The sequence below is a fragment of the Gouania willdenowi genome, chromosome 4 (genome assembly GCF_900634775.1).
Source record: "Gouania willdenowi chromosome 4, fGouWil2.1, whole genome shotgun sequence".
NCBI classification, from domain to species: Eukaryota; Metazoa; Chordata; class Actinopteri; order Blenniiformes; family Gobiesocidae; genus Gouania; species Gouania willdenowi.
Window position 1 is genome coordinate 37,687,011 of NC_041047.1, and position 26,438 is coordinate 37,713,448.

The window sequence follows — 26,438 nt, forward strand, 5'->3', positions numbered from 1 at the left end:
ATGTATGAAATATGTTTTATTGGCATTTTACACTCAAAACATTGGCTTAAAATAAAATAATAACATACAATCTGTCTGAGGCTATTAAACCAACTTTAGTGCAACTTAACTGAGGTATTCAAGCCTAGAACAACAAATAAATGCAGAAAGTTAGTACTTTCTTTTTAGATTTGATTGAAAAAACACAAGCTGGTCAACATTCCCAGGTTTCTTTGTGCAGTTCCAATGTCGCCTGCAGTGGAAAATACTTTCCTGGTTAAAAAGGTAAAAACAATAATCTTGTTTTAAATTTAAAAAAGAATTGATCTGGATGCATTTAGAATCGATCTGAGAGTCGCGCGACGTAATATTGCGATATATCGCCGAATGTAATTTTTTCAACACCCCTAATTATTTGTCATTGGGTGTATTATGTAGTTTTGTGTATTTTGCTGTTGTGTGTTTTTTGTTTTTGTTTTGTGTGTTTCTCTGAAATTGTGTATGTTTATTTGTTTTTCTTTTGTGTATTTTTGCTGTTTTGTGTATTTTTGTTGTCCATTTGTTGTATTTTTCTGCTTTTGTGTATTTTTGCTGTTTTGTGTATTTTTGTTGTCCATTTGTTGTATTTTTCTTGTATTTTTGAAATTGAGTTTTTTTTATTAGTTTTTCCTTTTGTATATTTTTGTTCTTTTATGTATTCTTGTGACTTAATCCATGTTTGTTGTTACTTTATGTATTTATTTTTACTGTTGTTTTGTGTATTTTCCTTTCAATTTGTGCTTTTTTACTCTGGGACTCGAACATAATTAGTCTGTTCTACTGTATGTAGATATTGATGACATTTAACCAACCACACTCTGTGTGTGTGTGTGTGTGTGTGTGTGTGTGTGTGTGTGTGTGTGTGTGTGTGTGTGTGTGTGTGTGTGTGTGTGTGTGTGTGTGTGTGTGTGTGTGTGTGTGTGTGTGTGTGTGTGTGTGTGTGTGTGTGTGTGTGTGTGTGTGTGTGTGTGTGTGTGCAGAGCAGGACGGCTGTGAGTCCAACCCCTGTCTAAACGGAGGATTGTGTCGTGGCTACAGACGTAACTTCGTGTGCGTGTGTAAAAACGGTTTCTTTGGCGACCAATGCCAAATGTGTAAGTGAATTTTCTTTAGCCAACATGAATTTCAGATTTATTTCTTTGTCATTTTACACTGTGCATGCGAAGTACAACATAATAAATAGTTAAAAGCTGTAGATAAATATGAATAAGATAAAATATATATTTTTAAAAAAGCTGGTAGATTTATTTTACACCGAGTCCAGTTAGCTCACGAGGGTATGTATGGTTTTTGAGTAATTTTGTGTATTTTTGTTGTGGTTTTGGAGCAATATTTTGGGTTTTTTTCTCTCATTTTGTGCATTTTTTGAGTCTTTTTGTGTATTTTTGTTGTGGTTTTGTGTGTTTGTGGAGTCATTTTGTATGTCTAGAGTCAATTTTTTGTATTTTTCTTGTTATTTTGTGCTGGGTTTTTTTTTGTGTGTGTTTTTAGATTCAACTTGTACTACTTTTAGTGTTTTCTGTTTTTGTCTATTTTTGTTGGGGTTTTGAAGTAATTTTTAATATTTTTTCTGTCGTTTTGAGCGTTTTCTGAGTCATTTTGTGTATTTTTCTCTCATTCTGTGTATTTTTGGAGTCATTTTGTGTATTATTCTTGTGGTTTTGTGTCACTGTATGTCAAGAGTTATATTTTTGTATTTTCGTTGTTATTTTGTGCAGGTTTGTTGTTATTTTAGGTGTTTTTTGATTCAACTAATGTCTTTTTTTTGTGTTGTGTTTTTTTTTAGTTATTTTGTGTATTTTAGTTTTCTGTCATTTTGTGTGTTTTTGGAGTAATTTTGTGTATTTTTGTTGTAGTTTTGTGTAACTGAATTGTCATTTTGTATGTAAATGGTAAATGGTAAATGGACTTGATTTATATAGCGCTTTATAACCACACTGAAGCAGTCTCAAAGCGCTTTACATATCAGCTCATTCACCCAATCACTCTCACATTCACACACCAGTGGGACAGGACTGCCATGCAAGGCGCTAGTCAACCACTGGGAGCAACTTAGGGTTCAGTGTCTTGCCCAAGGACACTTTGACACATAGTCAGGTACTGGGATCGAACCCCCAACCTCTCGATCAGAAGACGACCCTCTACCACCTGAGCCACGGTCGCCATGTCTAGAGTCATTTTTTTTCTTCTTATTTTGTGCAGGTTTGTTGCTATTTATGTAGTTGTTTTTTAGTCATTTTGTGTATTTTTCTCTCATTTTGTTTGTTTTTGGATTATTTTGTGTATTTTTGTTGTAGTTTTGTGTATTTGCTTTGGGGGGCCCTCTGTCCAATTGTGTTTTCCATGTAGCATGGAGTCATGCTTAAGCCTGTTAATTTAAAGCGTGTGCGTGTGTGTGTTTTAAATATCTGGCCCTATGATATAAACCATGTTCCACCAGTGTTTGATCCGTGTCTTCTCTCCAGTGGAGGATCCATGTGTTCTGAAACCATGTGGGAACCGTGGCCGGTGCTGGAGCGACCGCAGAGGAAACTACAACTGTGTTTGTAAAACGGGACTGACAGGAAAAGACTGTGAGAAAGGTCAGCCCACTGCTCTCAACTGTTAGTGTTGGGATTAATGGTTGGATGTATGGATCATAGGTAAAAGGCTCCCACTGTTCCCACTGTTCCCAGACCTGCTGCCTCCACCTGGTCTCCACGTGGTGCGTGTGGAGGAGGGGGAGGTGGAGCTGCGCTGGGACCAATTGGACGTCTCTCAGAGCCCCATCAGCATGTTTGCCGTCTCCTACGCCCCCCTGGGTCACAGCGACCCTCAGACCGACTACCTGGACCGCCACCAGTCCACCCACGTCATGAGAGGTCTGCTCCCTGGTCTGCTCTACAACATCTCCACCACCTCCATCAAACTGAAAACCAACAGCAACGACAGCAGCCAGCCAGCCACCGCCCTCATACGCACAAGTGAGCACTAGGGATGGGCAATATACGTAAACTAAAAAATGTATCCCGATCATTTGTGGTATTTATCACTGTTCGCACTTTTACAGCACGTCATAAAAGGAAATTTGTTGTTTCTTTCATAGGAGGACATATTATTTATGGAGGACGAGGAGTGCCACATTTAAATACATAAATACACCGTTCATTAATTAATTTAAAGTGTCAACAATTAATTAAATGTGCCAATAATTAATTAAATCCATTTTACATTTCATTTTCATTCTGAAAAGTATGAAGTATAAATATTAACTAAGTATTTATTTATTTATTTCATGGTCTAGTTTTGCAGCACTTCATGAATAAATTGTATTTGTCAAACTCGCTCATCAAAGTCTGTGGGAGCAGGATTAACATCATTTTAGCCAAATCTATTGCTTTGTTCTTCACTCGTTCCACTCATGGCTTTGACAATGGAGGATGTGTGTGAACTTTCCAGAGATTTAATGAGAGCGATTATAGACCTCGCTGTGAATGTAGAAGCAGGAATATAGAATAAAACCAACATTACAGATTGTATCTGAATAATGTTTACGAGCTCTGCCTCAATCCATTATCAGGGATCGATTTAGCTTGACTTGATGTGCAGGTAATTAATCAAGAGCAAGTCTCCCCACAGACTTTGATGAGCGAGTTTGACAAATAAAATAAGTTCATGAAGTGCTGCAACACCAGACCATGAAATAAATAAATAAACAGTGAAATATTTATACTTCATACTTTTCAGAATGAAAATGTAAAAAGGATTTCATTAATTATTGGCATATTTAATGAATTATTGGCACACTTAATTAATTTTTGAACTGTATATATATAGTTTATGTAATTGTGGCACTCCTTGTCCTCCATAATAATAACCGGTTGGAATTATTTTGAGGATATATTATAAACAATAACATATTTAGTATGACATATTAGTCAATAAAGGCCAGTGTTGGGCAAGTTTCTCTAAAATTGTAACACATTTTATATTACTAGTTACAGGCATAAAAACACTACATATTTGTATTACAATATTGCCATCTCCAAAATGTAACTAAGTTACACTACTTTAAGTTACGTTTTAAGTTTAATCGCTAAAATGTGAAACCATTTTAAAATACTAATCTTATTACATTTAAATGTCTACTAATGTGACACCACAAAACACTTCCATTTTCCTGTAACACTTTTATACATAAGGCTGATATTACACTGTCATTATCTGTCATTAGCATTAATAAGGTGTCATTAAGGCTGACATTAAGTGTTGTTCACTAAATGATGACACCTTTGGAGCTATGTTGGCATTTTCTGGGTTAGGTGGAGGGATCTAGTGGAGTTAGGTAGGGGTAGGGTTAGGGTAATGAAGGGTTCGGGTAATGAACTACACTTAATGACACCTTATTCATGCTAATGACGGGTGTCATGTCAAAATAATGACAACATAATATCAGCCTTTATGTATAAAACTTCAAGTAAAGTGTTACCCCTTTTCCTTATAATATTTTATTGACCTTTGAATCAGACGTCAGCACCTTAGCATGTTTTTATTTAGTAATGGAAAACACTGCTTAAACATAGGCTAACAAAAACAACCAATCAGTCATCATAAAACAAATTACTGAAAAAGTTAATACATTTTTCATGTAATTTAAAAAAGATATATAATATGCCTCAGAGCCAAAAAGATTATATACCAAATAAAAGTTGTATAACTTAAACAAAATAAAATACATAATAGAACAACTTAAAACCTGAGCATAGCCAAATGGATATTATACCACAGTGCAGAGTTTCTTCTTCTACGCCACAGAAAGAGGTAGAATTTATACTTTTTTTACTCTTTTTTTTTTTTGTTTTCATTGGAATATCAGTGGAATTTTTTTACAGTCTCCATGTAACTTGTGTTACTGAGATTGTAACGAGTAATATATTGCTGATTATTGTTAGTGTAATGCATTAGTGTGTGTGTGTGTGTGTGTGTGTGTGTGTGTGTGTGTGTGTGTGTGTGTGTGTGTGTGTGTGTGTGTGTGTGTGTGTGTGTGTGTGTGTGTGTGTGTGTGTGTGTATCAGGGCCCCTCCCGGTGCAGCAGCTGCAGGTGGACCATGTGACCTCCTCTGAGGTGAGGCTCCATTGGCTGCTCCAGGCTCCGCCCCCCTCACAGGTGAGCAGAGTGCTGCTCTCTGTGCAGTCTGCAGATGGAAGCCCTGCACTCACTGCCCTGCTCAACGGCACTATGACAGAGTACACCCTCAGGTCAGCCTTTAAATCACATGTATTATCCTGTACAACCACTGAGCGGTGCTGTTGTGTCGCTTGTTTATATTTAATGTGTTTGCGGTTGTGTCTTAAAGAGCCAACAGAGGGCGCTGTTTCCTCATTGAACGTCTTTTGTAGGTTTAAAATGTTTGTATTTCTCTGTATTCCAGTTCATTGCTGCCTGGACACATGTACACAGTGGACGTAATGGTTCAAAGTGGAATCAGAGCAGATGAATTCCCGTCTACCAGTCACTCAGCTGGACCTCTGCACATCTGGACAAGTGCGTACCATCATGTAGAGCCCCGTTTGACTGATTAACGCCACACAAATGTTATTGGTATTATTATGGTATATAGATCTACTTACTCAGGGCGTCTCCAGCCTGTAACAGCACACAGGACAGAGCCAGTGTCGTTTACAGAGGGATACATTTTGTAAACTCTGAATACAGCGTCTCAACTCGTTATTGTTAGGAGATTGCTGAAAAAGTATAAATACTTTGTAAAAATCATAGTAAAGTTAATTTGTTACCAGTCCAACCTAAGGACCGGGGGCCAAGTACGGCCCTTAGAGCATCAGCCTGCAGGAGAAAGTAAAAAGGACATAGAAAACATGAAACAATGTGTAAATGAACAACTAGTTTACCTATAGATAAATATCTCAGTCCCTTCAAATACACAAACTCAATGAAACTCCACAATATTATATGTTCACAGTCCATGCTTATATCACATGATGGAAGTCATTTTAATCTAAAATGATTGAAAGAACAATCTGTTAATGAATTGGTTATTCAGGAAACTTTTTTTTCAGGAAGTTTTCTTTGATCTCCTGACATGTTTCGACTCTCAACTGCCCAACTTCCTCAGAGGCATCTGTTGATTGCTTTGATGTGTCCAATGCTTGGACACAGTTTTGTCCATGACGTCCTCAAAAAGAAGACAAAATTAACTTATTACGCAGAAGTCACGGTCGAAACATATCAGGAGATCAAAGTAAACTTCCTGTCTGGAATAAATGAAACCATAACTTTGAATTATTATTGTAGTATTCCACAAAACTTCCCCAAAATGAATCTTGGAAATTTAAGTGAACATCTTGTAGTTATTAAAATCTGTCTCTTATTTCTTGGATTATGTTGTGTTCTACAAACTTTATATATCTTTTATACGTGGAAGTGTGAATTAGGGCACATTAATATTGACATTACTCATTTTCTAGTCCACTTCAGATCAAACTGCCCTGTGTTTGGCCTCTGAACTAAAGCTGGCTTTGCTTTTCATGGTTTAAGAAACTAAACGACTTTGATGTCGTTGCTCAGGTGAACTATGATGATTAATGTTTTATTTTTTTTCTTGTAAGCTCCTGTTCTCTCCCTCTCTCCTCATGTGTTACCATCAGGGCCTCTCCCCCCACAGAACCTCACTGTGTCACATCTAAAGTCCACCGTGGCCCTCATCACCTGGAGCCGCCAGCTCGCACACACACCAGACGGGTTCGTGGTCAACCTGACCCGCGGCTTGAACACCAGGAGTCGCTTCCTGCCTGATGGAACCCTGGGCTCCTACACTCTAAGGGAGCTGGCCCCAGGACAGGCCTACTCTGTGGCCCTCACCTCAGTGAGAAACAACGGGCAGGACCAGATCCACAGCACACCTCAGTATCTCACCTTCACCACATGTGAGTGCTTTTCTCATAGACATGTTTTGTTTGTTTATTTATTTCATTTATTACATTAAAACATTCATTTCTCCTTCACATAGAAAAAAATAAGAAAGAAGTAAAACCAAAATTACAAATTCTATGAATGACCACCAGAGGCGGTGCTTAAAGCACTGAATGACTTATACCAGCGTAGTCACGAGGAATCCCAGACACCAATCTTACTGAGAAGCCTCTGAAGATTGAAGGACCACGCCCAGTGGATTAGGAGTAGCGACATCCACATTGTAGAACCTGGAGAATGTGCATGGCATCATCCATGAGGCAGCAGCACATATTTCCTTCAGGGGCACTCCCTTAAGAGCAGCCCAGGATGGTAAATGGTAAATGGACTTGATTTTATAAAGCGCTTTATCACCACACTGAAACAGTCTCAAAGCGCTTTACATATCAGCTCATTCACCCAATCACTCTCACATTCACACACCAGTGGGACAGGACTGCCATGCAAGGCACTAGTCGACCACTGAGAGCAACTTAGGGTTCAGTGTCTTGCCCAAGGACACTTCGACACATAATCAGGTACTGGGATCGAACCCCCAACCTCTCAATCCGAAGACGACCAACTACCACCTGAGCCACGGTCGCCCTGTAGACACCAGAGGATGTAGACACACACCTGGTAGAATGACAACGCACACCCGATGGTATAGGACGGCTTGACACCTGACACGAATGGTGAATAGTATCTACAATCCAGTGAGATCAGCACTGCTTGGAGAGAGCAGAGCCTTTTTTGGGACCCTCATAACAAACAAAAGCTGTGCAGACGTACGAGTGGCTACAGTGCTTTCAATATAAAATCTTGGGGCCCTGACCAGACACAAGAACTTTGATCTGGTCCCATCTGTTTCCGATTGGGGATCATATCGTGCAAACCTTATAGGCTGATTAAAATTTGAACAGGACAGCATCTTGGGAATAAAAGCAGTGTTCGGCCATAACGTGACACCTGTACCATCTGGGTGCCACTTCAGACACAATGGGTTGACCAACAATGCATGCAACTCACCGACAGTTTTACGCAACACCCACTATAGCCACGCCCTTGCCAGGGGCTCAAAGGGAGGCTGACACAGGCTATTCAGCACTAAGTGCAGGTCCCATGCAGAGGTACGTGGAGTGAAGTCTCAGTGTCCCCTTGAAAAACAAAGCCACAAGGTTGTGGCCCCCCACTTTAACATTGTTGATCCTAGCATATTGGTCCGATATTGCAGCCACATAGACTTTTAAGGTGGATGCAGCCCGACCCTTATCTAGGAGAGACTACAGGAACTACAGAACCTTGGGTACCGAACAAAGCACTGGGTCCTCCCCATGGTTTTCGCACCACTTCACAAATAACTTCCACCTGTTGGCACACTGTAGCCGAGAGGACTGCGCTCTGGCATTCAGGATGGTCTGCATGACAGGTTCCGCACATCTGCTCAGTAGTGATTCGGGCCTTTCAGTGGCCAAGTGAAGGCGGTGAGGATTGGGAGGCCAAATCTGACCCCCCTGCTGGGACAACAGATCTTTCCTGTTGGGAAGACAACATGGATCGCTGAAAGAGTTTTCTCAGCAGGGGGAATTATGGCCGAGCTGGCCAGAAGGGGGCCACTAGCAACAACATGTGGCCCTCCTGAAGAACTCTCTTAAGTGTCGGCAAAATCTGAGTTAGCGGTGGAAAGGCGTAAAGGAGGCCCTTTGTCCAGTGCATCTTGGCCTAGTGGACTGGTGGTTTCCCTCAGGGAAAACCAGAGAGAATAGTGGGTTGATTCCTTCAAGACAAAGAGATCAACCCCTGCTCTGCCAAAAAGACTCAATATCATGAGCACCACCTCTGGGCGGAGAAAACTGCTAGTGTCTGCTAGGCAAAGCAAAGAAATCGCCTGTGCTGAGGTGCAATAGGGACTGGCCACTGGGGGGCCCGAGACGCTCCTAAGCGTCTGTGCCGACCGAGTTAGATATACTATAATGAATGCAAGAGCGCCGTCTACTCGCCTCCAGTATGAGAACAGATGGAAACTGTTTTCCGACTGGTGTACAAGGCGGGAGGTGGACCCTGTGCACTGCCCTGTGCCAGCTATTCTGGACTTTCTCCAGTCCCTTCTGGACAAAGGGCTTTCTCATTCAACGCTGAGAGTCTATGTCGCAGCAATATCTTGCAGACATGTAATGGTCGACAATGGCACGATTGGTAGCCACAAGCTGGTGTCCCTTTTTTTGAGAGGAGCTTAGAGGTTGCATCCACCGAGAGCCACAAGGACTCCAGCATGGGATCTTCCCCTGGTGCTGGAGGCATTGCGCCTTCCACCGTTTGAGCCCTTGGCACGAGCAGCGCTGAAGTGGGTTACCCTTAAGACTGCGTTCCTTCTGGCCATTTCCTCCGCAAAGCGTGTCAGTGAGCTGCACGCCCTGTCAATCAGCGACACATGTCTGAGGTGGAATTCGGACGGCTCGGGAGTCACTCTGTGGCCGAATACAGCTTTTCTCCCTAAAGTGCTGTCCCGCGCTCACCTCAACCAGCCCATTCGGCTGGCACGGTTCAACCCTTCTTCCATGGAGCCAGAGGTTCAGTCTGACCTGTTGTGTCCAGTGTGCGCCCTGGAAACCTACATTGCAGCTACTGTAGGTTTTCGGGGGTCTGATCAGCTCTTTCTTTGTTATGGTGGCCCTAACAGGGGTGGTGCTGTCTCCAAGCAGCGCCTGTCCAACTGGATTGTCAATGTGATTGCCCATGCGTATCGGGCAAGTAACCGTCTCATCCCATCTGGTGTGCGGTGCCACTCTACCAGGAGTGTTGCTACGTCATGGGCTGCCCTGAGGGGAGTGCCCCTGCAGGACATCTGTGCTGCGGCCTCATGGGCGTCGCCTGGCACTTTCTCCAGATTCTACAGGGTGAATGTAGCCACACCCCATCCATTGGCTGTGGTTCTTCGGCCAGAGTCCTCTGACCCTACACACTGAAGGGTGGTAAGCAGGATTCTTCGTGACTTTTCTGGTATAAGTCATTCAGTGCTTAAAGCACCGCCTCTGGCGGTCAGCAGGGATGAAATAGAACGAAGAGTTACGAATGTAACTATGGTTCTATGAATCCCGAATGACCGCCAGAGCTCTTTGTCACTCAGAATCCTCGTGTGCTCGCGAGAAGATTCTGTAGGAAAGTACCCTGGAGTGACACCGGAAGATATAAACTTCCTTTGGGTCATCCAGGGGTCACTGGTGACATTGTTGGTATACATACTCGCACTGCGCATGCGCGAAGGGGAATATTCAGTGCTTAAAGCACCGCCTCTGGCGGTCATTCGGGATTCATAGAACCATAGTTACATTCGTAACTCTTCGTTTGATATAAACTATTAATATACTGTACAAAATGTTCATGGTTTCACTTTAATTAAAGGGTAAGATAATCAAGAAAAGAAGCAGTAACTTAAAATGGTAAGAAATGTTTCAACATGCAACACTTTTTATTTTCATTACAATCTTTACGTTCCTATTAACTAACATCTTTTAAACTATAAAAACATGTAAAATCTAACATTTTTTTTTATTATTTTAGAAAGATCCACTTTGCATTTTTTTAAAAACACATCTTATTACATTCTGCAGCTAAATTAACAAAATTCTATCTGAAACAGTCAAATTTGCATTAATGTCTCAGCGGAAAAAGAAATAAAAAATTTAAAGATGGTTAATTTAATACAAAAACATATCAAGTGCAGCATATACTCTATTAAAGCTCTGACTACATCTGTCACAAGTATATTTCTCTGTGAGTTTGAAGCCTGGAAGGTATCGTAAATCAGATTTTAGACAAAGCTCATTGGTTATTAGTGCTCCTGGTAGAAGAGGCCTTAGGGCACCTCTTATGGTCCATGCGGGCTACTTAGTGCCCGCGGGCACCATGTTGGTGACCCCTGATTTAGTTCCATAGTCTGACCCCCTGAACTGGAACGCATCTTTCTTTTGTCACTGTTCTCAATTTGGGTTTTTTTGAATATCTCTATTCCTCAAAAGCTTTTTTTTTTTTTTTTTTTTTTTTTTTTGCAGATTTGTGGTTAAGATTTTTTTTAACAAAATATTGTATTATACCAATATATGAAATTTTAATCATTTTTGCTGTATAAATATTGGGTTTGGATGTTCCCTGTTTCCACTTCCTCTAATACTTCTCAGAACTCGTTTCTGTAAAAGAAAAACTGGATTTGTTTATGATTTACAGACACTGACTCACACTTCAATTCAATAATTAAAATACGGAACCATCATTTTGGACACTTTTGATAACTTATCATTTATCATAACTCTATTTTGTTTTTTTATATTTGAATTCCTTCAAATGCAAAAACATGTTTGAATGATAAGTGAGTGAGTTTTGAACGTGGCTTGTTTTTGACTCAGTGCCAACACAGAGCAGAGCAGGGAGGAGAGAAAGACCAGCAGCGACGCCACATGGTTCTCAGAGTGAGCGACTAAACCAGGACGTGGACATCACAGAGGAGCACAACAGGTAGGGCTCAATTATGATTATGGTGACAGGCATTTTTTCCAATTACAATAATTAAAATTGCAATTATTATTTTTCCCCAGAAAGTACAAGTATGTTCTCAATTACTAAAGTTCAAATTCAGTTAATCACAATAACTGAGCCTTTAATAAATAACCCCATAAAACATAACCTTCCTTGTGTTAGCTTTCTGTTAGCACCTCTAATGAGATCCTTTCAACGGATGCACTAAAAAGCGTCTCCATCCGGTCGGTGTATTTTATGGCAGTTTGTGTAATATTTAAAAGGTTGAAACCCTGCTATTTAAAATAAATCAGTTTGTGCATTCAAACACTGCTGCCCATTGTTTTTTAGTGAATTCTGATTTATTTTGGTTTTTATTTTATTTTCTGTTTGGTTTTTGACAGTCATTGTTGTGTATTGTGTTTTGATCTGTTTTTGTATATATTGTCTTGCGATGGTTTTTCCTTTTTGTCTTTTTTTTTAAATTAACAAGTAAAAACACTATAAAAACAGTCACATATGTACTATTAAATATTTAACAAACGTATGGTTGGTTTACATTCAAATATCACGTCCCAGGAGCTCTATCGTAAAGATTGCGAGTGAAGGAAGTGAAGTAGTCTACGCACATGTGCTGAAAGGATAAGGATAAGAAACCTTCACTGTCCCAAACTTTTGAGACTTTAGGTTGGTTCTTCTTCTGTTGCGCAATTCATCTTCACAACGTAAATAGAAAGCAACACTGCACCCAGCAGTTCATGTATGGTACTGCAGCAAAAATGAAGCAGAAGGATTTTATATTTAATTTACAAAATTAAACGTTAAAATTATGTTACCAATATTTTTTGCATTATTGTATATGTTACAGACATTGTGGTTGATGCAAATCTTGAGACGGTCTATTTTTTCTCTTTCCCCCCACGGCAACAATCTCAAACTCATTTTTGAGTCTCAAATCAGCTGTATAATACACTAATAACATTATTTATCATCTAATTAGTTTCTCATCTCTTGGGTACCTTGTTAGGCTACCTAATCAATTATACTATTGGTATTATATTCTTTCTTTTTTTAAATGGTAAAATGAAAAGAAGTGACAGGTAGTGGGAAAACATGGTATGAAACATATTTTAATAATTGTTAACTACATACTGTATGTGTAAGACATAGAACTGTACCATGGTTTCTTAGCTTTGTGTTTAATTAAATTGTAACGGTTTTTATAGAATTTCAATGTAGTTACAATTACAAAGTAAATGATCTGAACTCAATTACAATTACTGACCCGGTTCTGTTATCACATCTCAAGAACTCTTTAGGAAGCGTTCACTGGTCATATTTATTTGTTTGTGAAGACGATCAGACTCCTGTTTGCATTTTGTCGTCGCATGTTGTTTATACTCCGTTATTTATGAACTTATTCAAGGATATTGTTATATTTACTTTGCTTAATACCAATCAGTTTCTCTGTATTACAGATTCACACAACTGGTTGACAGAAGAGGGAAGATTACAGCAAAGCTCGCTCACCTACCCAGAAAATCTATTAGACATCGCACCAGTGAGTACGAGCCTCGTTGGGAGGAACATTAGCATATATAATCATACAACTGATGGCATGAGGGATGTCCCTCACAATCACAACTCCTCCTTCCAGAATGCATGTAGCCCTTGGTTTAACTTTATGCGACCCCCAAAACAACAAAATTGTAATACAAAAAGTTGAAAGGAATGCAAAGCCCAACATAACACAAAATAACTCTAAAAACACACAAAATGACAGCAAAAGTAACAACAAAAAGACACAAGAAGATTCCAAAAATTCATATTTGGTTTAATCTTTGTTTTTTTTTGTTTTTTTCTTTTTTTGTTTCTGTGTTTTGTATGCATTAAAATATATATATTATATACAGTGGGGCAAAAAAGTATTTAGTCAGCCACCAATTGTGCAAGTTCTCCCACTTAAAATGATGACAGAGGTCTGTAATTTTCATCATAGGTACACTTCAACTGTGAGAGACAGAATGTGAAAAAAAAATCCAGGAATTCACATTGTAGGATTTTTAAAGAATTTATTTGTAAATTATGGTGGAAAATAAGTATTTGGTCAATAACAAAAATTCAACTCAATACTTTGTAATATAACCTTTGTTGGCAATAACAGAGGTCAAACGATTACTATAGGTCTTTACCAGGTTTGCACACACAGTAGCTGGTATTTTACCCCTTTCCTCCATGCAGATCTCCTCTAGAGCAGTGATGTTTTGGGGCTGTCGCCGAGCAACACAGACTTTCAACTCCCTCCACAGATTTTCTATGGGGTTGAGGTCTGGAGACTGGCTAGGCCACTCCAGGACTTTCAAATGCTTCTTACGGAGCCACTCCTTCGTGTGTTTGGGATCATTGTCATGCTGGAAGACCCAGCCACGTTTCATCTTCAAAGCTCTCACTGATGGAAGGAGGTTTTGGCTCAAAATCTCACGATACATGGCCCCATTCATTCTTTCCTTAACACGGATCAGTCGTCCTGTCCCCTTAGCAGAAAAACAGCCCCAAAGCATGATGTTTCCACCCCCATGCTTCACAGTAGGTATGGTGTTCTTGGGATGCAACTCAGTATTCTTCTTCCTCCAAACACGACGAGTTGAGTTTATACCAAAAAGTTATATTTTGGTTTCATCTGACCACATGACATTCTCCCAATCCTCTTCTGTATCATCCATGTGCTCTCTGGCAAACTTCAGACGGGCCTGGACATGCACTGGCTTAAGCAGGGGGACACGTCTGGCACTGCAGGATTTGATTCCCTGTCAGCGTAGTGTGTTACTGATGGTAACCTTTGTTACTTTGGTCCCAGCTCTCTGCAGGTCATTCACCAGGTCCCCCCGTGTGGTTCTGGGATTTTTGCTCACCGTTCTCATGATCATTTTGACCCCACGGGATGAGATCTTGCGTGGAGCCCCAGATCGAGGGAGATTATCAGTGGTCTTGTATGTCTTCCATTTTCTGATAATTGCTCCCACAGTTGATTTTTTCACACCAAGCTGCTTGCCTATTGTAGATTCACTCTTCCCAGTCTGGTGCAGGTCTACAATTATTTTCCTGGTGTCCTTCGACAGCTCTTTGGTCTTGGCCATAGTGGAGTTTGGAGTCTGACTGTTTGAGGTTGTGGACAGGTGTCTTTTATACAGATAACCAGTTCAAACAGGTGTTATTAACAGGTAACGAGTGGAGGACAGAAGAGCTTCTTAAAGAAGAAGTTACAGGTCTGTGAGAGCCAGAGATCTTTCTTGTTTGAAGTGACCAAATACTTATTTTCCACCATAATTTACAAATAAATTCTTTAAAATTCCTACAATGTGAATTCCTGGATTTTTTTTCACATTCTGTCTCTCACAGTTGAAGTGTACCTATGATGAAAATTACAGATCTCTGTCATCATTTTAAGTGGGAGAACTTGCACAATTGGTGGCTGACTAAATACTTTTTTGCCCCACTGTATATATATATATATATATATTTTGAAAAAAATAAAAATAATTCACAAAATGGTTCATAAATACACAAAATAACATCAAAACAAAGCATATACAGATTATCTTCAAAGACAGACAAAATGGTAACAGAATTACACAAAATGACTGAAAAATACACAAAAGAACAAGAACACAGAAAACGACTCCAAAAATGCACAAATTAAGCACAAAAAATCTGATAATGACAAAAAAAATCCACAAAATCATAACAAAAACTTAAATTTCCAAAATGACAGAATATTACCCAGAATGACTCAAAAAACTCTCTAAATTACTGAAAACTCACAAATCAACAACCACAAAATGGCAAATATATGAAATGACAACAAAAATACACAAAGTTACTTGAAAAACACACACGTGTAAATGTATGCGAAAACACATAAAAATTCACAAAACAAAGCATATACAGAATGTCTTCAAAGACAAACAAAATGCCAACAGAATTACCCAAAATGACAGAAAAATACACAAAACAACAAGAATACAGAAAAGGACTCCAAAAATGCACAAATTAACCACAGAAAAACTGAAAATGGAAAAAAAGAAAAGATTTTTTTAAATACTCAAATTGACAGCAAAGACACACATAATCATAACAAAAACACACATAATGACTTACAAAACACACAAACTGAAAACTAAAATTCTGAAAATGACAGAATAATATCCAACATGACAGAATATTATCCATAATGAGGGAATAATACCCAAAATGACCCCCAAAACACACAAAATGACTCCAAAAACACACAAAAATACGAAAAACTCACAAAACAACAATACAACCACAAAAAGGTGAATACACGAAATGACACGTATTTACATAAATAAAAATATACAAAATGACCACAAAAACACAGACACCCTAAAATGCTTGACTTGGTCATATACATGTTGATAATGTGGCCCTTGATTAAAGCAATGACATTATTGTGGTTACCCTTCTCTATCTCTCACTCTCTGTTTTTATTTCTAATCACACTTAAAGAATATTTTATACCAGTGTTTTACGATGAAACCCAGTCTGTGTCCATTTGTGGGAAAACGAACTGAAACTCAAACTGTTCTTTGATGGCCGAGGTTCCTCTCAGATATTCAAGGTTTAAGAATCTCAGAAACTTCTTCTTTTCTGTTAAAGCGCTCCATGTTTACACCACTTCAAGATGCACCAACGTGTAGGAATGTGTATGTAATGTATATGTAAACACCACCACAGAAGACAGACAGCGTGGTTTATCTGAAAGCTTTCATTCACAATAATGCACATGAACTCTTGATTAGAAGACGTCAAAAAACAAGAGTTTATAAGAAGTTTATGATGTACAGCCTGCAGATGTAGCTTTGGATCATATTAGCGTCGTTTGGTTGTGCTATACAAACAAAGATGTTTATAGACAAACTCAATGAGTATATACAGTCTACTGTATACTATAGTATGATTAGGATGATAAGCGTTCCCACTGAAGTATACTTCCAAGTTTCCCAAGATGCATTTGGAACCTACAGTGTTAAAAACCTTGTTCACACTGAGGCTATATATCCTTGTTGTTTCTCCACCTTTACTTTGAAAGTTCTGAAAACATTTGAAGTGAGAAAGTGACCAAGTAGAATATTTACATGTGCTCATTTGATCCATAAAACTCACGTAGACACATTTCATTGACACATTTTGGAGATTCTCATATTGTCCGTCATTTACTTCTGACAAACATCCTGTTAACTTCAAAACAAGAGCCCTGATTACAGAAGTGTTAAAAAACGAATGAAAAAGGAATGTTTGATTTTTAGGTTGTAGCCGGTTTTACATTCCGCTCCCAATGCATCATGGGACGGTTGAGTATAACTAATGTGCCCAACGTGCATACTTTAAAAATGTCCCGATATAGTATGCATCTGGGTATTTTTCACATACTCAATCTTTTAATACTGTCTAATGTGAATGCACTACATACTTTTTTAAACTTCAAACTTAGTGTGAGTAGTACGTTAGTGTGAGTAGTACGTTAGTATGAGTAGTACGTTAGGATGAGTAATACGTTAGTGTGAGTAGTACGTTAGTGTGAGTAATACGTTAGTGTGAGTAGTACGTTAGTGTGAGTAGTACGTTAGGATGAGTAATACGTTAGTATGAGTAGTACGTTAGGATGAGTAGTACGTTAGTGTGAGTAGTACGTTAGTGTGAGTAGTACGTTAGTGTGAGTAGTACGTTAGGGTGAGTAATACGTTAGTGTGAGTAGTACGTTAGTGTGAGTAGTACGTTAGTGTGAGTAGTACGTTAGGATGAGTAGTACGTTAGTGTGAGTAGTACGTTAGGATGAGTAGTACGTTAGTGTGAGTAGTACGTTAGTGTGAGTAGTACGTTAGTGTGAGTAGTACGTTAGGATGAGTAGTACGTTAGGGTGAGTAGTACGTTAGTGTGAGTAGTACGTTAGTGTGAGTAGTACGTTCGTATGAGTAGTACGTTAGGATGAGTAGTACGTTAGTGTGAGTAGTACGTTAGTGTGAGTAGTACGTTAGTGTGAGTAGTACGTTAGAGTGAGTAGTACGTTAGTGTGAGTAGTACGTTTGTATGAGTAGTACGTTTGTATGAGTAGTACGTTAGTGTGAGTAGTACGTTAGTGTGAGTAGTACGTTAGTGTGAGTAGTACGTTAGGATGAGTAGTACGTTAGTGTGAGTAGTACGTTTGGATGAGTAGTACGTTAGTGTGAGTAGTACGTTAGTGTGAGTAGTACGTGAGGATGAGTAGAACGTTAGTGTGAGTAGAACGTTAGGATAAGTAGTACGTTAGTGTGAGTAGTACGTGAGGATGAGTAGAACGTTAGTGTGAGTAGAACGTTAGGATAAGTAGTACGTTAGTGTGAGTAGTACGTTAGTGTGAGTAGTACGTTAGTGTGAGTAGTACGTTAGTGTGAGTAGTACGTGAGGATGAGTAGAACGTTAGTGTGAGTAGAACGTTAGGATAAGTAGTACGTTAGTGTGAGTAGTACGTTAGTGTGAGTAGTACGTTAGTGTGAGTAGTACGTGAGGATGAGTAGAACGTTAGTGTGAGTAGAACGTTAGGATGAGTAGAACGTTAGTGTGAGTAGTACGTGAGGATGAGTAGAACGTTAGTGTGAGTAGAACGTTAGTGTGAGTAGAACGTTAGTGTGAGTAGAACGTTAGGGTGAGTAGTACGTTAGTGTGAGTAGTACGTTAGTGTGAGTAGTTTGTGAGGATGAGTAGAACGTTAGTGTGAGTAGTACGTTAGTGTGAGTAGTACGTTAGTGTGAGTAGTACGTTAGTGTGAGTAGAACGTTAGTGTGAGTAGAACGTTAGGGTGAGTAGAACGTTAGTGTGAGTAGAACGTTAGGGTGAGTAGTACGTTAGTGTGAGTAGTACGTTAGTGTGAGTAGTTTGTGAGGATGAGTAGAACGTTAGTGTGAGTAGTACGTTAGTGTGAGTAGTACGTTAGTGTGAGTAGTACGTTAGTGTGAGTAGTACGTTAGTGTGAGTAGTACGTGAGGATGAGTAGTACGTTAGTGTGAGTAGAACGTTAGTGTGAGTAGAACGTTAGTGTGAGTAGTACGTTAGTGTGAGTAGTACGTTAGTGTGAGTAGTACGTTAGTGTGAGTAGTACGTTAGTGTGAATACTACAGTAGTATGACATTCACAACATGGCTCAGGACCAGTCTCTTGTACTACAACACTAGCTTTAGCCTTTAGCCTTTAGCCTCTCTCTGCTCTGAGCAGTGCCAATGTTATTTTTTTGAGTAGCTACGTTCTGTCTGAGCATTGCTAAAGGTTGTAGCAACATTGACTGTTTGCAATATTCTCTGATTTTGTTATTTTTTTTTCAGAGGCTGTAATTTCACTTCCTGTTCATGTTTTGTAAACAAACTTTGATACAGATGTTATCTTTAGCTCTTGAGAATAAGCTTCAGTTCTCAGATTACTCTGCTTTTTTCCTCGAGGTTGTACTCATGATGTCATATGCTTTTATCATTGACGGCTTGTGTCTGTAGTTTGCATAGGTGAAAATAATAGATTATAGGTAGTCACGTTACTGTAATTTAGTTGTTTTTATAGGTACCTGTACTTTTTTTAATGTATTTCTAAATCAGTAATTTTACTTGTTTAAAATAAGTAATTTGTTAAATTTGTACACCCAGCTGTTACTGAGTAAATTATTATTATTATTTAAAAATGATCAACAGACATTGTGAAACTACAAAAAATGAAATGACCAGACAACAATCAAATGCATCACATCATAGCCGACCAATCAGATTCAACGTAATGCACGGCATCAAAACAGCATTAAATGGAGGTTATTTTCTCAGTTTTAGAGTTCATAAATGTATCTATACTTAGAGCCTGAGAATGTTTTTATATTTATATGAATTAATTGGTGTTACTTTATTTTTAAAAGAATTGTACATTTTGACAAACCTTTTATTTTATACAGATGCCTTTGTGGAAAATAAATTAAGATTTTCTCCTGCCTTTTTTAGGTTTATACATGAGATGTTTACTGTATGCAAGGGAACTGTACCAAGATTTATTACCAAAAATAAACGTGGGGGGTGAAAGTAACTAGTAACTTTTACTTTGAGTACTATTTAAATTTTTCACTTGTACTTGAGTACAATTTTAATCAAGTATCAGTCCTTCTACTTGAGTAGGATACTGTATATTAGTACTCTTTACACCTCTGCTAGTTTATCTCTCTTCTTTTATCTCACACTTCTCTGTTTACTCTGGTGTTCCTCTCTCAGAACCTGATCCACCAATCAGATTAGAGAAGATGGAGGAAACAACCAACAAAATCAGCCTCGCACTCGAGCTCCAAGAAGAATCTATGAGAGCAAAGTCTGGTGGGTGTTTTTAATAGTGGTTTTTAGTTGGTACATGTGTGAGCGCTAGCAGCTGACGTTGGTGTGGCTGCAGAGCTCAGCTCTCAGCTGTGGATAATGTGGAGCGAGGCTGAAACGTGAGCTGATGTTTTAACGGCAGCTGTTGTGTCTCAGAGTCGCTTCAGGACTGCCTCAGCCTCCACTGCCTCAACGGAGGCTCGTGTGTCAATGAAAGCCAGTCGTTGGTGTGTGACTGTGCCGCAGGATTCAAGGGCCGACAGTGTGAACTGTGTAAGTGGACGGGCCTCATCTTTATTATCTTTGTTTACCCAACACACATTTATAACATGCTATTCATACTGCTTTATTCCTCTTTACAATATAAACCTTGTATGGGGCACATGCTAAAATAAACAGCAACATTTAGCAACAAACCACGTTTAAAAACATTTTTTTATGTTACTTTTGATGAGATTAACAGCAATATTTGTGGTATTTATTTTTTGTAGATATATGATGTCAATGTTAAATCTAAATATTAAATTTAAATATAAATGTTAAATCTAAATCAAAATTTTAAATCTATATCGTCAATCTAAATGGTAAATTTAAATCTAAATCTAAACGTTGAATCTAAATGTAACTGGTGAAGCTAAATATTTAGGTTATATGCAAATTATCCAGTAATACCAAAATAAAAGCTCATTCAGGGGAATTTGCATATTAGCTAAATACTTAGTTTCACCTGTGACATTTAGATTTAACATATAGATTTAATGTTTAGCATTTAGATTTAGATTTAACATGTAAAATTTACATTTAACATTTTCGTGAGGCATTTCCTTTAGATGGAACTTAAAAACTCTTCCTGTAGTTTCTGTTTTTATGCATTTGCCCAAATAAACTAAAATGTTGTTTGTTGAATCCCTGCAGCTCAGATTGGGCCATGAACAAAATTGACTTAGAGTTCAAATGGTTTTAGATCAGGTTAAAGAGGATTCAGTATGTTTCATGTAAAACTTAATTTCCCATTAAAAAAGTGTATAATTTGAATGAACTATAAACTATGTGAGTTTACCAAAAGGTAAAACAAGCACTCAGTGGAATGTTGAGTTAAATTTCCTCATAAAGCAAATGTTAATAAGTGTGAGTGTGTGAAGCTCTTTAATCAGTTCTTTGTCCAAACATCCTTCGTCTGATTGTTTAAACATTCCTTTGTCCTGAAAGCATCCATCAGTCCTCTTCCCTTCATTAACCCTATGAACTCATGTTGTGTGACCTGTGCTTACAGCGTGCCAACGAGTTCCTCATCCCTGCACTCGTCTCTACTCTGAGACCAAGAGCGTTCCCGTGTGGGAGGACGGAGTGTGTCACTACCTGTAAGCACACACACGTCACCACTGACTGCTCTTACTCAGCTTTTATATCCATCATAAACTTAAAACAAGAAGGAATGTGTAAGTATGGGCCGCACATTGTAAAGTTATACATGCTAAATTAAACAGCAACTTTTTTGCAACATTTGGCAACAAACCAGGTTTAAAAAACATGTGATTTTTTTTTATGCTACATTTGACCAGATTTACAGCAATACTTGATCACAGTAAATTTCTGATATTTATTTTTATAGTAAAAAAAATGTCAATGTTAAAGGGGACATATCATGCTAAATCCACTTTTTTAGCCCTTAAATGCATTTTGTTGTATATTTAGAGTGCTTAGAAGTACAGAAAAAATCAAATTAGTCTCTTCAGGTGCTCCGTAGATATCTTTATATTCTGTTTTGCTCATATTTTTCAATCTGTTTCGATTTTTCGATTCTCTATTACATTTTTTGAACTATTACATCACAGTATTTGCAGCGGAACTGCCAAATTAGGACATCAACTCCAGGTCCAACACTTCGAGCAATCCGCCATTTTTATTTCTCGCTTTTATTTTGTAGTCCAAGCTCAAGGATGCAGAAGTTACGAGAGGATAAGTCAAAACGTTTGGTTGTTGGATGTAGTAACCCACACGCTTCATTACACCGTCTCCCAGCATCAGAACCTTTTCAAAGTGTCTGGTTGAGTTTTATTTTTTATAGAAATGTACCCACATCTGTAGGTATGGTCATTTTTGTGTGTGCGAAGCACTTCAAGGATGACTGCTTCAGCAACCTCCACCAGTATAAAGAAGGATTTACAGAAAGACTTTGTCTGATTGAGGGTTCAATTCCTTCTATCTTTGGAGATGATGAACAGAGCACTTCGGGAAGCTGTTAATAACGCTAAAAAGTGTGACAATAAGACGTCCCTGTCATTGTTTTGTTAGCATTAGCAGTTGCACCGTCTTCATATGTTAGCGCTGTGTGCTCGTTTTAGATCCTTGATGATATGGTCTACATGATTTAATTTAAGTCTAAAGTTTTCATTAGTCATTTAATTTTGCCGTTTTTGTCTTTGAAAAAACTGTATTAAAATGCATTTCGTGACGTTAGCTTGGCGCTAGCGTTAGCTCGGTGCTTGTGTTAGCTCACTTGTTAGGGTTCTGCAGGTTCATCATCTTCATTTTCATCTCGCTCCACTGGGTCAGACTCTGGCTGGAACATGTAAGGCTGGATGGACAAGTCTTCTGTTGTTGACATTTTGTAAATAACCTCTGAATAAAAAATTTATGCTCCGCTACATAGCCGTATCTCTTCTATCAAACTACAAAAATGGCCGAACAGGGTGGGGTTGAACCGAGTGTCACCTGAAGAGGGGGCGGGGTATGGAGTGTCTCATTTGCATTTAAAGAGACCGCACCAAAACGAGTTGCTCTCAGAAGCACATCAGAAAAAGGGTAGAAAAGGGGTGGAGCTAAAATAATGAGGAATTCAGACCCAAGCATTGCATTTCAGCTTTATATAGACCACAACTGTATGATTTATATGTAAAAAGGAAGGATTTAAAACCATGATATGGCCCCTTTAAATCTAAATGATTAATCTTAATGGTAAATCTAAATGTTAAATGTTAAATATTAAATGTGAATGTTAAATGTGAATGTTAAATGTGAATGTTAAATTTAAATGTTAAATGTTGAATCCACATAATAAATGTTAAATCTAAATGTTAAATTTAAATGTAAATGTTAAATCCAAATGTTAAATGTTAAATGTAAATGTTAAATGTAAATGTTAAATGTAAATGTTAAAATGTAAATGTTAAATTTGAATGTTAAATCTAAATCTAAATGTTAAATTTAAATGTAAATGTTAAATATTAAATGTAAATGCAAAATCTAAATGTTAAATGTTAAATCTACATATTAAATATTAAATCTAAATATTAAGTTTAAATGTAAATGTTAAATCTAAATGTTAAACTTAAACGGAAATGTTAGATCTAAATCCGAATGTTGAATGTTAAATGGAAAGGTTAAAATCGAAATGTTACATTTTTAGATCTAAATCCGAATGTTAAATGTTAAATCAAAATGTCACAGGTGAAACTAAATATTTGGCTGATGTGCAAATTCACCGAAAGTACCAAAGTAAAAGCTAAATAAAATAAAAAGTAAATATCACAAATTTCACAAATATTGCTGTAAATCAAGTCAAAAGTAACATAAAAAAAATTCACGTTTTTTGCTAAATGTTTCAAAAAGTTGCTGTTTATTTTAGTATGCGCAACTTTACAATTGGTGCCCAATACAGTATGTAACAGCTGATCACTTCATATTTATCACATTACTTTAGTAGTGTCTCTCATGTGAAAAATGACTGTTCTTTGTACTCGTCACACACACACACACACACACACACACACACACACACACACACACACACACACACACACATTGTTTCAACTATTCCAAACTATCCTCAGAGGCGTCTGAGGAAGGCTGACATGCACGCCGCTCTTCTATGTGGCGGGCGTGGTGAGCGTGACAGAACTATCAAGTTGGCCACACCCAGAAAGAACTCATAAGGACACATCAAAGCGATCAGCAGATGGCTCTGAGGAAGACTGACAGTTGACAGTCGAAACAGTTAATCAGTTGTACCCATCAAATTAGGAAAAGTCATGAAATATGAAGCAAAAAAAAGTCAACTATTATTTTTGAATGTTAAACATTGAATGGGGTCAAATTGACCCTCTGGATAATAGGAGGGGTCATTCTTATATAATATGTCTACCTGAATCTAATTATATATTGAGTTAAATGAAGTTTCATGTTTTCCTCTCTTTCAGCTATAAACGGATGTATAAAGTGCAACAAGACGTGTGTTATCGAGAGGTTTGTGAACCAACGACGCCCAGGAAACCCCAGAGTACGTTTGTGTTCATGATGCAGATGTTTTCACTTGTGTTCCTCTAACACACATCTGTTTATTCTCTCTACAGTCAGAAGACCAAACAGACAGCAGTAAAGGTGGGTTCCTCTAACACAGGGGTCTCAAACTCATTTTAGTTCAGGGGCCAAATATAAAGTACCGTAGTTGGATCGTAAGTGGGCCGCAGATTTTAGGCAGGAAAACAAGCAATTTCAACATTATTCTGCCTTGTAAACATGAAAATTAATGGAAGTCACAAGACAACATCCAATATTTACATTTCTTGGAGTTTGTGACCATTTTTTTTATTTAATGTGGGAAAATTTTGCGGAAAGATTCTAATAAAATTGCAGGATTTTGGAAAAGATAAAACTTCCTTTTTCGACAAATTGGAATTCAAAATGGCTGCCATCAAGTGATAAAAGCGTGGGAAAACTGTACTCTAACAGTTTATAGCAAAATTACACAAAATGAGAGAAAATGTGCTAAATAACACCAAAAACACAAATACACAAGAAAGGAGAAACATTTTTTACCCAAAAAACAAACCACAAAAAAATGACACGAGAAACACACGGCGACGTCAATAAATATAAAAGTAAAAACACACAAAACAACAAAAAAACATAAAATTAGAAGAAAAAAAATCACAAAATTTCCAAATATTGTGGATATTAGTTAAATTTATCTACAACTGAATTACTTTGTATTTTTACACAATGATTCATGTTTTCTGTCATTTCGACTTTATCCTGTCTATAGGGCCGGATTTGGCCCCCGGGCCTTGAGTTTGACATGTGCTTCACATGTTCATGTCAGTGTTTGTTATACTGTATATCACTCAATCTTTCCTCACTGAGTTTTTTTCCTTTCCGTCTCCTTTGCACAGACGATGGACACTGATGTAAGGACTGTCATTACTGTCACATGGAGAACCTGCAAACGTCTATTTGGCATTTATAATCCACAGGTCATGGTTCTATGTGCGCTGAGGAACATTTGGGAAGCGAACCATCCACCGTCCTCAGCGCTCAGCAATGCTGTATCAGCACCTGTTATACCTCATGTCCACATCCTTCTGAATCACTCACACAGTCTGTGTCAGTGGCACATTCATCCCTCAGGGAAACTATAACCATAACCCTAACTGGTTCTGTCATCTCCTCATACACAACCTGGAACATGTTGTTGTTTTTATTCTTCCATAACTTCAGAGAGTGATGTATTCCTCAGTGTAAAATATTAGTCTCTGTGTTGAAGCAGCATCACTGCAGTGCTCGCTACTCTGTAAATAGTGTTGATAGACCATTTTTGTAGGGAAATATTTTATTAATAAAAATATTAAAATGTGGTTTTCTTATTTTGTTTGTTTTTGTCTGGAAGGAACTTACCATCACTGTCCATCATGTCAGTGTTTCTCAAATGGGGGTACATGTACCCCTAGGGGTGCTACATAGGGTACTTGAGAGAAAGTGTTAAATTAACAAAGAAAGCATTAAAATATAGGGCCTATGTTACGAATCTAGATAATTATATCCTGGATTAATCTTCGTCAGACAGAAGCTGTTTTATGATTCTAGATCACACCAGGCTGAGGTAAGCTGTTGATTTCAGTCTGGTTAATTGGCGCCCTCTAGTGACCGATGTGGGTATTACAGCGTCAGACCAATAACACATGGAGGAACTGTAGAATGTCACAAATAATGTATAATTATTTAAAAATATGAAGAATTAAAATACATAATTCAGACCACAAACAACACTGTTGCTGCAGAAATTAATTAATGCAGGAATTGACGAGTGTTAATAATATTTAAATTAGTGAGATTATAAACGGAGAATCAGTTTGACTTTCTCTTTTATCTTGTCTGTGTGTCTGATGCTGCATTCATACAGATCAGCCTACATTATAAGGTGGAATATATTTATATTTATATTATCTACAGGACTGAGGCTCTCTGCATCACCACAGAATACATTAAAGGTATCATGTCATGCTATTTTTCACCCATCTCAATTTGTTCTAAGAACCCCAAAAACATAGTATTTGAGGTTTATTTTCCAGAGTTTTAGCCTCTGAAAAGTCACTTTCTGACCAACTCTACACAAAGGCTGATTTGCGTCCTACTTATGCATATTCATGAGTGGGCGCGTCTATAGACGGGACACTGACTTCCTCCTCCTGGGCCAGAGGACGGCCCGCCCTCCTCCCACCCATTCCGTAGCCGAGCTCATGCTGCTTTATAAACACGAGACAGAGCGTGGGGGCGGGGCGTTTGCCAGTACA

At 38.2% G+C, this 26,438-nt stretch overlaps 1 protein-coding gene across 2 annotated transcripts in view; it reads left to right on the plus strand.

Moving 5' to 3' along the window:
- sned1 (sushi, nidogen and EGF-like domains 1) overlaps positions 1-25,332 on the plus strand; it is an 84,113-nt gene extending 58,781 nt beyond the window's left edge. For both annotated transcript variants that reach the window (XM_028444762.1, XM_028444763.1), the window contains 14 exons: positions 999-1,112; positions 2,484-2,600; positions 2,694-2,981; positions 5,073-5,256; positions 5,430-5,542; positions 6,664-6,942; positions 11,371-11,479; positions 12,958-13,040; positions 19,774-19,872; positions 20,026-20,142; positions 21,143-21,230; positions 24,069-24,148; positions 24,222-24,249; positions 25,041-25,332. In XM_028444762.1, coding sequence (XP_028300563.1) covers positions 999-1,112; positions 2,484-2,600; positions 2,694-2,981; positions 5,073-5,256; positions 5,430-5,542; positions 6,664-6,942; positions 11,371-11,479; positions 12,958-13,040; positions 19,774-19,872; positions 20,026-20,142; positions 21,143-21,230; positions 24,069-24,148; positions 24,222-24,247 — 1,697 coding nt within the window. In that variant the 3' untranslated portion in view covers positions 24,248-24,249; positions 25,041-25,332. The remainder of the gene's footprint in view (positions 1-998; positions 1,113-2,483; positions 2,601-2,693; positions 2,982-5,072; positions 5,257-5,429; positions 5,543-6,663; positions 6,943-11,370; positions 11,480-12,957; positions 13,041-19,773; positions 19,873-20,025; positions 20,143-21,142; positions 21,231-24,068; positions 24,149-24,221; positions 24,250-25,040) is intronic.
- Positions 25,333-26,438: the final 1,106 nt, after the last annotated feature.